Source organism: Myotis davidii, unplaced genomic scaffold, assembly GCF_000327345.1.
Source record: "Myotis davidii unplaced genomic scaffold, ASM32734v1 scaffold135, whole genome shotgun sequence".
Taxonomy (NCBI): Eukaryota; Metazoa; Chordata; class Mammalia; order Chiroptera; family Vespertilionidae; genus Myotis; species Myotis davidii.
Window position 1 is genome coordinate 4,938,341 of NW_006289813.1, and position 12,430 is coordinate 4,950,770.

The window sequence follows — 12,430 nt, forward strand, 5'->3', positions numbered from 1 at the left end:
AAAATCGTACACTTATGGACAAGGACGGGGGGGGGGGTAAGAGCATGGGGGGGGGGGGGAACCAGGGGGAGGGGAGCTATGGGAGGAAAAAGGAACAACTGTAATAATCTAAACAATAAAGATTTTTAATAAAAAATAATAATAATGTTAAACTTTCATGAAACTATCAGAGATAAAGATATACTCTATCAGTAGCCTCTGATGTTATAAAATTTATGGAGTCCGTCTAAAAATATATATAAACAATTTCTCAATTTGAAGTTTAACATAGGTTAAAATTATAATAAACTTATAACTCTTTTAAGACATTTAAACAACATACCACTAAGTCTTGGTCTTGAAGTAAGTTACAAATTGCCTCATATAACATGGGTCTTAAGTCAGACTTGAATTTCACAGAAACCCACTGACCAATGAGCCAAATCACCCTGCGTCGCAATGGCTTATACCTAGATAGGAAAAAATAATTAAATTAGAATGTTAAATATTTTAAGAAATCTATTTCACTCAGCATATTTCATGATTTAAATATAAAATAGTATAATATAAAGCAACCTACATTCTTATGCAAAAGATTTAAAGCTACTTCTAAATGTACCTCAGTACAAATCCTAATAATAAAGCACTGGTTAAAAAATTTAAAACTTCTTAGGCAGATATACTATAAATCTGATTATTTTGTTTTAAAGAACTATAACCTAGATATGGACATAAAAAACATGTCTGGGGATTTCAAGATGGCAACAGAGTAGGTGGGTCTTTCTTTGTACCTCCTCCCAGAACCAAAGTGGAAATAAAACTAAATTGGGTAACATTTAGCCTGAATTACCAACTGAAGACTAGCTGAAGAGGAGACTTTTAACAAGGAAGGGCAGAAAGCAACTAGAGACTGGTAGGAAGGGCGGGATCATGAGAGGAGCATGAGTATATGGAACAGACTGACCAATGTCAGAATGGAGAGGGCGACTATATAAAGGAAAGTGAAGATACTAGCTAAAGAACATATATGCATAGCCCATGGACACAGACAATAGTGTGGAGAGGGCCAAGGTAAGGGGGACAGGGACTGGGTAGAAGTGGCAAAGGGGGGAAAGACGGGAAATATCTGCAATAATGTCAACAATATAAAATTTAAAAAATATATAAGGTGTCCCAAAAAATATATACACACTTTTTACAGCTGATAACTCGTTTAATTTTGAAAATGAAGTGTATATTAACGACTTTATAATCATTCAAAGTGTGTATATCGGCTGATAATTCACTTAATTTTGAAAATGAACTATATGTTAATAAACATTGACTTTATAAATCATTAAAAGTGTCTATACATTTTTGTGGGGACACCCTGTATAATTAAAAACAAGTCCATTTCTGTTCCTCAAGCAACCAAAAACAGTTATTTCCAATAGGCATAACTAGCTAATATCCCAAACCCTAAGAACAGGGAAGCCCAATGAGTAATAAAGGCACTCCTGTTTTTCAATTCCAATTCTGTTAATCACCTAAATATTATATTTCTAAAAATGTGAGAGATTTCTAGGCTTATAGGAATGCTATATAAATTTAACATTGATTTCAGCTAATCTCTTTGATTTTGTTAATGGTGTTCCACTACAGAATTTGACTCAGATTATCAAAAAATAATGATTTATATTTTAAAAGTTGTAGAACATTTGCAGTAACATGTACATACATTTATTTTCTGTAGTTATCTTTGCCAAAGGATATGACAGTCTTTAGGCAGTGATAAAAATCACAAAGTTATAATTATAATCAACTGCATCTAAGAATTTCATCCACAAAGTCTCTTCTTGATAGTATAATAAATTATAGTTACAAAATATTTACTTCTGGGTGTAAATGGAAAAAGCAAATGAATATATCACATTTTTAAGAAAATTACAATCTTATAAGATGATCAATCACATAGAATTACTCATCAAAGATGCAAAATGTGTAAGTATCCCTGCCCTCAAAAACTTTATCATACACCTAAAAGAATTAAAGAATGCAAAGCTCTATACTAAAATTTCAGAAAAGAAAAAGAGAGCACTGGGAAGAGGGAGATGAGATTTGAACAGATTTTAAGATACAGAGTATTCTGGGCAAAAAGCTGGAAAAAAATACCAGTTCAATGGATATGAACTGTTTGAAGAAAGTTAGAGGTGGAAGTAAACAACACTTTTATAGAGTTAATGAAGGAACCACAGAACCATCAAATTTGGACTGATATCTTTAAGATTACCACATTCAACATTCTATTTCAGATAAAAAGAATGAAATTTTGAAAAGTCAAATTGCAAGATCATAGTCACTTCTGGGCAGAATTAAGATTGGGGGGTCAGCCTGGCTGGTGTTGTTCAGAGCATCAACCTGTGAACCAGGAGGTCATGGGGTTTGATTCCTGGTCAAGGCACATGCCTGGGTTGCAGGCTCTATCCCCAGTGTGAGGTGTGCAGGAGACAGCCAATCAATGATTCTCTCTCATCACTGACGTTTCTATCCCTCTCTCCCTCTCCTGTCCTCTCTCTGAAATCAATAAAAACATACTTAAAATACAAAAAGATTAGGGGTCAGTTTGCTCCTCAAAGTGTGGTCCTTGGACCAGCAGCATCATTATCCTGAAGCATGATAGAATCACACAAACTGATCCATACCTCTACCCATAAGCTAAACCAAAACCAGAATTTTTAACAAGATCATCAGATGATCCATATACACATTAAAGTTTGAGAAACACTGATCCATATCAGCTCTGACCCAAAAGAAATAGAATGCAAGCCAGTGTGTAATTTTTGGTACCACACTAAAATAAGTAAAAAGAAAGAAGTGAAATTTTTTAGTATTTTTATCTCAATACATCTGAAATATTATCATTTCAACATGTGATCAATACATATTTTATATTGGTATTTAATTTTTAGTTAATTAAAATTAATTTCCTCAATTGCACCAAGTACATTTCAAGTCCTCAATAGCCACATATACTAGCTACTGTACTGGACAGCACAGGTCTAGACTAAATAGCCTCTAGGGCAGTGATGGCGAACCTTTTGAGCTCGGCGTGTCAGCATTTTGAAAAACCCTAACTTAATTCTGGTGCCGTGTCTCATATAGAAATTTTTTTATATTTGCAACTATAGTAAAACAAAGACTTATATTTTTGATATGTATTTTATATTTTTAAATGCCATTTAACAAAGAAAAATCAACCAAAAAAATGAGTCTGCGTGTCACCTCTGACATGCGTGTCATAGGTTCGCCATCACTGCTCTAGGGTGTAAGGACAATCAAACTGCACATTTGTCTCCCTGCTGAAGACTTTCTCTCTATCAAAGCCTCACTAGCTCCCTGAGAGCAGAATCATCACAATCCATCTTATTCACCACTGGCTCTACAGGAAATGGCAAATTCCAAATGTTGAAAATATTTGTTGCCCTAGCCAGTTTGGCTCAGTGGATAGAGCATCGGCCTGGGGACTGAAGGATCCTGGATTCAATTCCAGTCAAGGGCACATGCCCGGGTTGTGGGCTCAATTTGCAGTAGAGGGTGTGCAGGAGGCAGCAGATCATTGATTCTCTTTCATCACTAATGTTTCTCTCTTTCTCTCCCTCTCCCTTCCTCTCTGAAATCAATAATGTATTTGTGTGTGTGTGTGTGTGTGTATACATATATATATTATTTAATAATATAATCAATAATATATTTCTTTATATATTAAAAAATATTTGTTGACCGAATAAATGATTGGATAATTGAATGAATGAATAAGTAGCTACTTACTGATCAAAATTACTTTAAAAGTATCTCCAGATCTACAATTCTATGGGTGTAAATATTCATAAAATGATCCATATATGGATGGCCTTCTTATTCACTCATTAATGTAGTCAAGAAATGTTAACTGATGTTTAACTATATAGACATTCTGATGGGCACTACATCTACAAAAATAAATAACCAAACTGAACATTTCAAAACAAGAAAAAAGTCTCTTGCAATCTTTTTTTAAGCCTATAATATTAAGCTAAGAAAAAATTTATAAAAACTATATAAGACCGCTTACCTTCAAATTTACTCACTCAGTACCCAAAATTAAAATAATTAGGCAAATACTTAAATGTGTCCAAATGCATTTTGCCATTGTATCTTCACATCCTACTGTACCCTCTCCTAAGATTTGTAGCATGCTGTGTGTGATCTCATCCTTTCCTTCTAACTTTGGTTAGACTACTTCTGACACTAGACCTACCCCTTTGCTAGGTATCCAAATGATTTCCTTTCATACATATTTTCTTCCTATAATTCGGAGACCTCCAGTTCCCTAAACTTTGTTTAAAATTTTATCTTTCCTATACAAACTATCTTATCTAATATCAAATACTTCATAAATACTGCAATTCACATTTGAAATAAAAAAACATAATAACAAACTGTTTTGCTTGTACATAAGGTTCACAAGTCTTATTCCTTTCTACACTAGACACTATCAGCTAAGACATACCATGATTTTTTTAAAGCAAATTTTCTGCTTTATCTTCATGAGAAAATCACTATGGTAAAATAAGTGGATAATGAACACAGTTTTATACTTGCCTATTGTGAGTGACTTGTAATTCTGGAAGAAGCTGGTTTTTAAACCACTGATCAAAATCAACACTGTCAAACAGCTCAAAAGCCGCTAATCCAACAGCATTATACACTAAGGAGAAGATTTAAGAAAAAAATTTAAATATCAGATACTGAGCCAAATGCAAGTGCCCTTAGAAGAAACTTAGTGTTAGGAACTACTTGGAAACATGTGAGTTAATAAAGGGAAATGTAAAATATGTTAATCATAAAAATTATGTAAATAGTCATTTTAGAAACATTAAGCATTAAGTTACTTTAATCTGTTTTTCCTAAATAGTCCTACTGCTTTCAAACAGAAAATTACACTTATTTTAAAATATTTAAGTCAAAGTATAAAAATTATAAAAGAGCATCTGCTTCCAAATGAGTACTCCCTACTTACTCTCTCTCCAGTCTCATCTCTCACAAACCCCTTAACTTCTATGTTTCAATTAAGCTGAAATACTCCCAGTTCAAAACATAACTGTGCTCGCTCCTTTTCCCTTATGTACATGCTCCTGCTTCTGCCTGTATGGTCTTCCCACACCACCCTCTCCTCTGCTAACTCCCACTTATTCTTGTGTTCTCATACTACACTTCTTTAGGGTCTTTTGCAATACGCACCAAAACTACCTGTGTTTTTTCACAGTAACTACCTAACTATCACCTACTTTAGCATTAACCAACTGGTGCTATGTTATAATCATTTGTCTGCTTGCTTGGTTATCGCCCCACAAGATAGTTACAATATTTTAGGTACCCTTATATCCTAACTCCCAGCATAACACCTGCCACAAAACAGACATATTATCTACTGAAGAAAGAAATGTTTCTAAACCACTTTAGTTTAACATACCAGCATCTTTGATTAATAGTGCATTCATATCTTCCACATTAGTGGGCCCTGAAAAAATAAGTATCAGTAAAAGTAAATAAAATTAGTTATTAATAAATATTTTATTTAAACTCAATTTGTTAGTTTCTTGATTCAGTTAAGCACAATATATTTTATAATATTAAATATACATATAGGTGTTTAGGGAAAGTAGAAGTTTTGTTATCATCACCATTAGCGAACACAGGTACATGTAAGGCCACATTGCAATTTAAAAAACACGTAACATATAACATTTATAAAATTTTATATCAAGCAACAATGCAGAAAAATATATGCCATATATTGCTAACTATTGTATTATACCTGATTATGTAAGAAAATTCTTAAATTTCAAAAATATGAGTCTCCCTCCCCACAAAAAGAACAAGAATGGGAAATCCACACAGTACACTCTAAACATTAAAAAAAAAAAAAAACAGGTTATGAAAGTGACAATAAAATGAAAAGTTCAAATGTGAAACTTTAGAATATAAAGTTGGCAGTCAATACAATACCATCCAGAAAAGAGAATGCCATGGTAAAGACATGAAAAACACAGTTTACTTAATAAGTACATTTCTTCAGAATAGCAAGTTTTCTAACAAGTTTATCAAAGCTTTTTCTGCTCTTAAATATGAATTCCTAAGCTCTCTAGTCTAATAAGATACAATAAATACTGCCCTAAATAATCAGATTAGTCCAGAACTAGAAAAAGAACTAAACTCTGAAATCAATGAAAACCTTACCAGCATCCAGCAACTTATTAGAGTGTAAGCTAAATAGATTATCCACTTCCCTTCAGTGGTTTAAAAAAATAAAACGAATAGGAGAAAACAGAAATAATGTTCCAAGCTCAACAGAAAAGGTAACTGAAACGGTATAAATGTTATTGAATTTTAAAATCTGTAATCGTGCATTAAGAAATTAGTAAATAACTGTACATTAGATATCAAAATATATTTTCATTTTCATATGAAAACACAATTAACACTCAAATTATTTTTAAAAATTACCACAATAAAACTTGGCTGATAGCTCATTTTTCCCTCAGTTTATAATTTAAGCAGAAACACTCTATTAATTTTTGGGGGGTAACAAAAGGCTAAAAAGTGAGCTATCCTCTAACTACTACAAACAAGATCAGGAATCTCCTTCCCTACAGAGATTACCTTTTGTTGTTAGTTTCTGACATCACCATTTACTCAATCCTTGATCCCTTACACAGGGGTCCTCAAACTTTTTAAACAGGGGGCCAGTTCACTGTCCCTCAGACCGTTGGAGGGCCGGACTATAGTTTAAAACAAAACTATGAACAAATCCTATGCACACTGCACATATCTTATTTTGAAGTAAAAAAATAAAACGGGAACAAATACAATATTTGTATTTGCATGTGGCCCGCGGGCCGCAGTTTGAGGACCCCTGCCTTGCAATGTGATTCGTAGCCCAACCAATCAAATAATCTATAGTCTCAAAGATTCTGCTGCCTTCTTTCCTCTCACAGCACTGGACACTTCTGACATGCTCTTCTCCAGGATTTACCCTCATCCTTCTCTTTTTATCTCTGCGATAGTTTCTAACCCAGCTTTGATGCAGGGCCTCCATGTCCTCATATTCCTAAAGATGAAAGCCTCAGGTTCTGTCCTTGAATGTATTTTCTTCTCCCAAGGTTCCTTATATACTGTCCAAAAGGAAAGCTCTCTTTCTAACCACTACTAAAAGCTGCTTTCCCTGTCATTAAGATTCTAACATTCAGGATCATTTCTGATCACTTTCCTTTGGCTAGTATAGTCAATTAGCTGCCAAAAGTCAATGGATAAACAAATAGTTACTGAATGTGACAGGCACTGGGAATAATGTGTGAACAAAACAGATGTGATCAATGCCCCCTCCCTGAATGTAGAGCACAGCAGAAAAGTCAAAAATGATAAATCCCTGTTAATAGTTAAATAATTTCTCGTGTACAAAGTATAATGCTAAAAATTTCATCACTTTTTTTACTTTTTTATTGTTGACACTATTACAGATGTCCCCCATTTCCCTCTCCCCTCCCCTTTGCCCACCTCCACCAGCCCCTGCCACCCCTCCCCCAGCTTTTACCATTCTGTTGTCTGTGTCCATGGGCTACGTTTGCTCTTTGGCTACTCTCGTCCCCTTCTTTTATCCAGTCCTCCCCCACTCCCCTCTGATCTCTGTCAGACTGTCCCATACATCCATGCCTCTGGTTCTATTTTGTTATCAGTTTATTTTGTTCATTAGATTCCACATATAAGTGAGATCACATGGTATTTGTCTTTCTCTGACTGGGTTATTTCATTTAGTATATAATCTCCAGGTCTCATCATTCTCTTTTAAATCCAATACCTTCTCCCAATTCCCACGGCCACCATTCTGAGGCTAACATTTATTATTTTAACCTTTTCTCACACTACTTGTCACAACATGCTTCAAATGGACTATTTCCACAAGCAATAAACTTAATTGCCTGTAATTTTGCTTTTGTTGTTAGGTTTATAATAGCAGAATCTATCATATTCAAGGCCGATCCAAGGCCTCCTTTTGTGAATTGTCCACACTTGTTCTCTATCCCAGAGACCACCCTTCAGAAAAGAACACATTTGGTTTTTCTCAAGTTCTATCTTTATATGACTTAGGAAATTAGGCACTGCACATAGTAGGAACTTGCAAACTATTTTAATTAAACATTAACCAATAGATAAATCAAAGTAACAAAAATATACCTCACCTTGAAGTCTTTGCATCATTTCTAGAAGTACAGGAGTAAGAGTCTGATTATATTCATGGAATATATCTATAAATAGTACTTCAGTGCAAGGCTGAAGAGGAAAAAATTTTTTAACAAAAACAATGGTATATTAAACTGATTAATTCTAAAATAAAGCAAAGAGTAGTCATTCTTAAGATCCTAAACCTCTTAGTGGTTTCCAATTCTTAGTGTTTCTTTAAAAAAGTAGATTAATATGTTTTATAATTTATAACTTATAAATTATAATAATTCATAACATATAGAAAATTTATTTCACTATTTCAATCATTTAGCATTATGCACGCAAAAATATAAAACTACACAGAGGAAATAATTTACATTTGTAATTAATAATTCTTTAAATTAAAAAAGTAATGTGGAGCCACATTAATTTAAAGATTCAGTACTATAAAATGACTATACAGGAATTAATGTTATAAATTATATATTTTCTTAACAATGGCATAAACCAACAATTCATTAGTTCTATTCACCAGAGTAGTATTTCTTTAAATACAAACGTTAGCAGAAGTCACAGTGTTACCTACATAATATGAATGATTCATTTTGATTCTTAAAGTACTAAATCACTAGATGTTTCATAAGATGAGAAAATTATAATTAAATGTTGACAGCACTGTGCTTTATGTTAAAGAATCACACACACATAAACACTAAAATGACAGATGGAATGAGTGTCATCTCAGATATTTGCTTCAAAATAATCCAATTGGGGAGGGAGGATGTATTTATATGAAACAAGTCTATCCATGAGTTGGATAACTGATAAACTAGGTTTTGGACTCAGAGGGTTCATAATATTATACTATAATTTAATATAAAATTTTTCTTAAAAGAAAGTTTAAGTAATATTAAAACAGAAAATTATTTAAAATATTTTAAAGCACTAGCTAGGCCTGGACAGATAGCTCACTTCGTTAGAGCATTGCCCTGATATGACAAGGTTTTGGTTTCTATCTCCAATCAGGGCTCATACAAGAACTAAAATAAATGAATGCATAAATATGTGAAACAACAAATCATCATTTCTCCCTTCCTCTCTTTAACATAAGTAAATAAAATTTTTAAAAAATTTTAAAGCACTAATAATTTGTCTGATTTACAATCTTTGTGGTTTTCTATGTACGTTTATGAAACTAATACAATATACATTTTTAGAAAAATAACTGCAAATTATGTAAACACAAGTCTTTATAATAAGAATAGTTCAAAGACCACATTTGATAAATTTTCCTCAAATGTTGGCCATATCAATAAATTTATGTTTAACTTTTTTTTAATGGATTTCAATGAGGAAGGAGAGGGAGTGAGATAGAAACATCAATGATTAGAGAGAATCATCAATTGGCTGCCTCCTGCACATCCACCCATGGGAATTGAGCCCAAACCTGGACATGTGCCCTGACCAGGAATCAAGCCATAACCTCCTGGTTAATGGACTGATGTTCAACCACTGAGCGACACTGGCCAGGCAATAAATGCATGTTTAAAAAGCATTCTATAACTAAAAGCATTGGACTGGTCTCTGAAATCAATTACACCAGATGGCAAGAGAAATAACATACCAACAGAAGTTTTACAATTACTAACATTTACTGAATACTTCAGAGGAAATATAAAACGATTATAGCCAAAAAAAAAAAAGATAGCTTTCACTTTAAAAAAGACCTCGTAATTCTGCAATGACAACTATTTCCCAATCAATTTGACTGCAAAGTGAAGAAAAATTCAGTTCACATACTGCCAATTTAACCAAAAATAGATTTTTTCAGATTAAAGTTCATCACTTTACTAAGTACTTTCCTCTTGTTGTCAGTGAGAAACAGCTCTTCCATGAGAGCTCAAGAAAAGCTATCAAGGATGCAGATTGTGACGTGGCAAGGCGGTTTATTTATGATGTAATATCAACAGAGTTCGCCTCTGGCTTCCCAATGTCCCATCTCTCTCCGTTCTGCCATGGAAAAAGTCCAAGCCTGTCTTCAACAAGGCAAAGGCAAAGGCAGTACCCAGGTTTCTGTTTCAAATTCCTTGGGAGCCCCAGGTGGCTATTAGATCCACATGGTTGAGGCACTCCTTTGATTTTGTACCAAAACTAAAGCTTGCCACCAAATCTCATCCTCTCTGTGGATCCTTGGAAATGCTTTTCCTTGTGACACCACAAAAACTCCATTCCCATCAGCAACACTCTCAAATATAAATGATTATAATTATGAATACCTTATCTGTCCCACTTAATGCTTGGAATCTTCAAAAAAGTTTCGTTCTCTACTAACAGTTAATAGAAGTATTAAGCTTTTCCCTATCAATTTTTCTTTCAATCAACACTTACCCTCAAACTGTATTTCCAAGAATCCCCTCCTGTTTCTTCCACTGCTGCAATTAAAATACGACAAATAATGCTCTCCAGAAATGTAATAATGATGTTTCAAAAATTTCAGTTTGGAAAACAAAGATTTTAAATAATATGAGTTTAATATTTCTGTGAATTGTTTTAAACATAACAGTGAAAGCAAACCCTTGGGGACACAAGGTCTAACAGATTTCTTTACTAGAAGCTACAGATTATATCTGTGTACATTACAGTCACCTATCAAGTGCTTTCATCCATAAGCATTCTCTCACTTTCATTAAAATTCTGGCCCTGGCCAGTTTGGCTCAGTGAATAGAGCAGGGGTGGGCAAACTTTTTGACTCGAGGGCCACAGTGGGTTCTTCAACTGGACCAGAGGGCCGGAACAAAAGCATGAATGGAGTGTTTGTGTGAACTGATATAAATTCAAAGTAAACATCATTACATAAAAGGGTACGGTCTTTTTTTTTTAGTTTTATTCATTTCAAACGGGCCGAATCCGGCCCGCGGGCCGTGGTTTGCCCACGGCTGGAATAGAGCATCGGCCTGTGAACTGAAGGGTCCCAGGTTCAATACTGGTCAAGGGCACGTGCCTGCGTTGTGGGCTCGATCCCCAGTGGGGGACTTGCAGGAGGCAGCCAATCAATGATTCTCTCTCATCATGGATGTTTCTATCTCTCTCTCCCTCTTCCTTCCTCTCTGAAAGCAATAAAAATATATTTTAAAAAATTCTGTACAAAGGAAAGCTCAAAGTACTTGTCCCTTCCAGAATATTTAATATCACCTGATAAACTATCACTACAATCCTAAGAATCATTTCATTTGGTACAATAATCATGTTTTACAAGTAAAAAGAATTAGTGACATTTTCCATAAATGTCCTACATTTAAAGTAAAACACTTCAGGGACTTTTAAAAATATGGGATTCAGTGTTACATGTTAAAATATTATATACTGTACATAGAAAAGGCAATATGAAACATTGATTTTAGCTACGAGAAAAAGCAAAAACAAAAAGGAATGCACTGTACAGTGTAGTCATATTTTTATGAACTAAAATTGTTTGTAAATGACAAAGGAAGATAAGTCTTCCAAAATGTTTAAAACATTCTTAAAATATTAGGAAACTTATGTGTATAACTACACAAAGGCACTCAGCCAAAGAGATCAGTAGAGGCTAAAATCTAGCCTATGTCTGACCATAACTAAAGTAAATCACAGATATTTGATTAAGTACTCAATTCCTTGGTTTTCTAAGCAAGGACTTTGACAGATTTATTCTCTCAATCTACTATTAAAATTCAAATAGACAAAAAGATCTACAAATTTCACATTGTAATAACTTTGATGATTAAAAATATTTTAATCATCAAAAAACTAATTTAAAATTAAAATTTAAATAGGTAACCTATTCAGCAATTCAGAAATTTTTATCTCCAAATTTCTTTCTGGAGTAAATATTTCTAAAAAAATATAATGGAATGAATCACAAAGGAGAAACTGACAGGCAGTTAATTTTATATTTTGTTTCAAACTACATGATACAACCATAATACCTAAAAATTTTAAGTATTTTCTTTAATATATTTTATTGATTTTTTACAGAGAGATAGAGAGTCAGAAACATCGATGAGAGAGAAACATCGATCAGCTGCCTCCTGCACATCTCCTACTGGGGATGTGCCTGCAACCCAGGTACATGCCCTTGACCGGAATCGAACCTGGGACCCTTCAGTCCGCAGGCCGACGCTATATCCACTGAGCCAAACCGGTTTTGGCATAATACCTAAAAATTTAAAAA

The 12,430-nt window shown here is 33.8% G+C and overlaps 1 protein-coding gene across 1 annotated transcript in view; it reads right to left on the reverse strand.

The window, feature by feature from the left end:
- IPO11 (importin 11) overlaps window positions 1-12,430 on the reverse strand; it is a 138,026-nt gene that overhangs the window by 91,202 nt on the left and 34,394 nt on the right. Inside the window, exons 12-16 of the mRNA XM_006762425.2 lie at window positions 10,609-10,652; window positions 8,238-8,328; window positions 5,471-5,518; window positions 4,600-4,705; window positions 323-449 (exon numbers count right to left, since the gene is read on the reverse strand). Of these exons, the coding sequence (XP_006762488.1) occupies window positions 323-449; window positions 4,600-4,705; window positions 5,471-5,518; window positions 8,238-8,328; window positions 10,609-10,652 (416 nt within the window). The remainder of the gene's footprint in view (window positions 1-322; window positions 450-4,599; window positions 4,706-5,470; window positions 5,519-8,237; window positions 8,329-10,608; window positions 10,653-12,430) is intronic.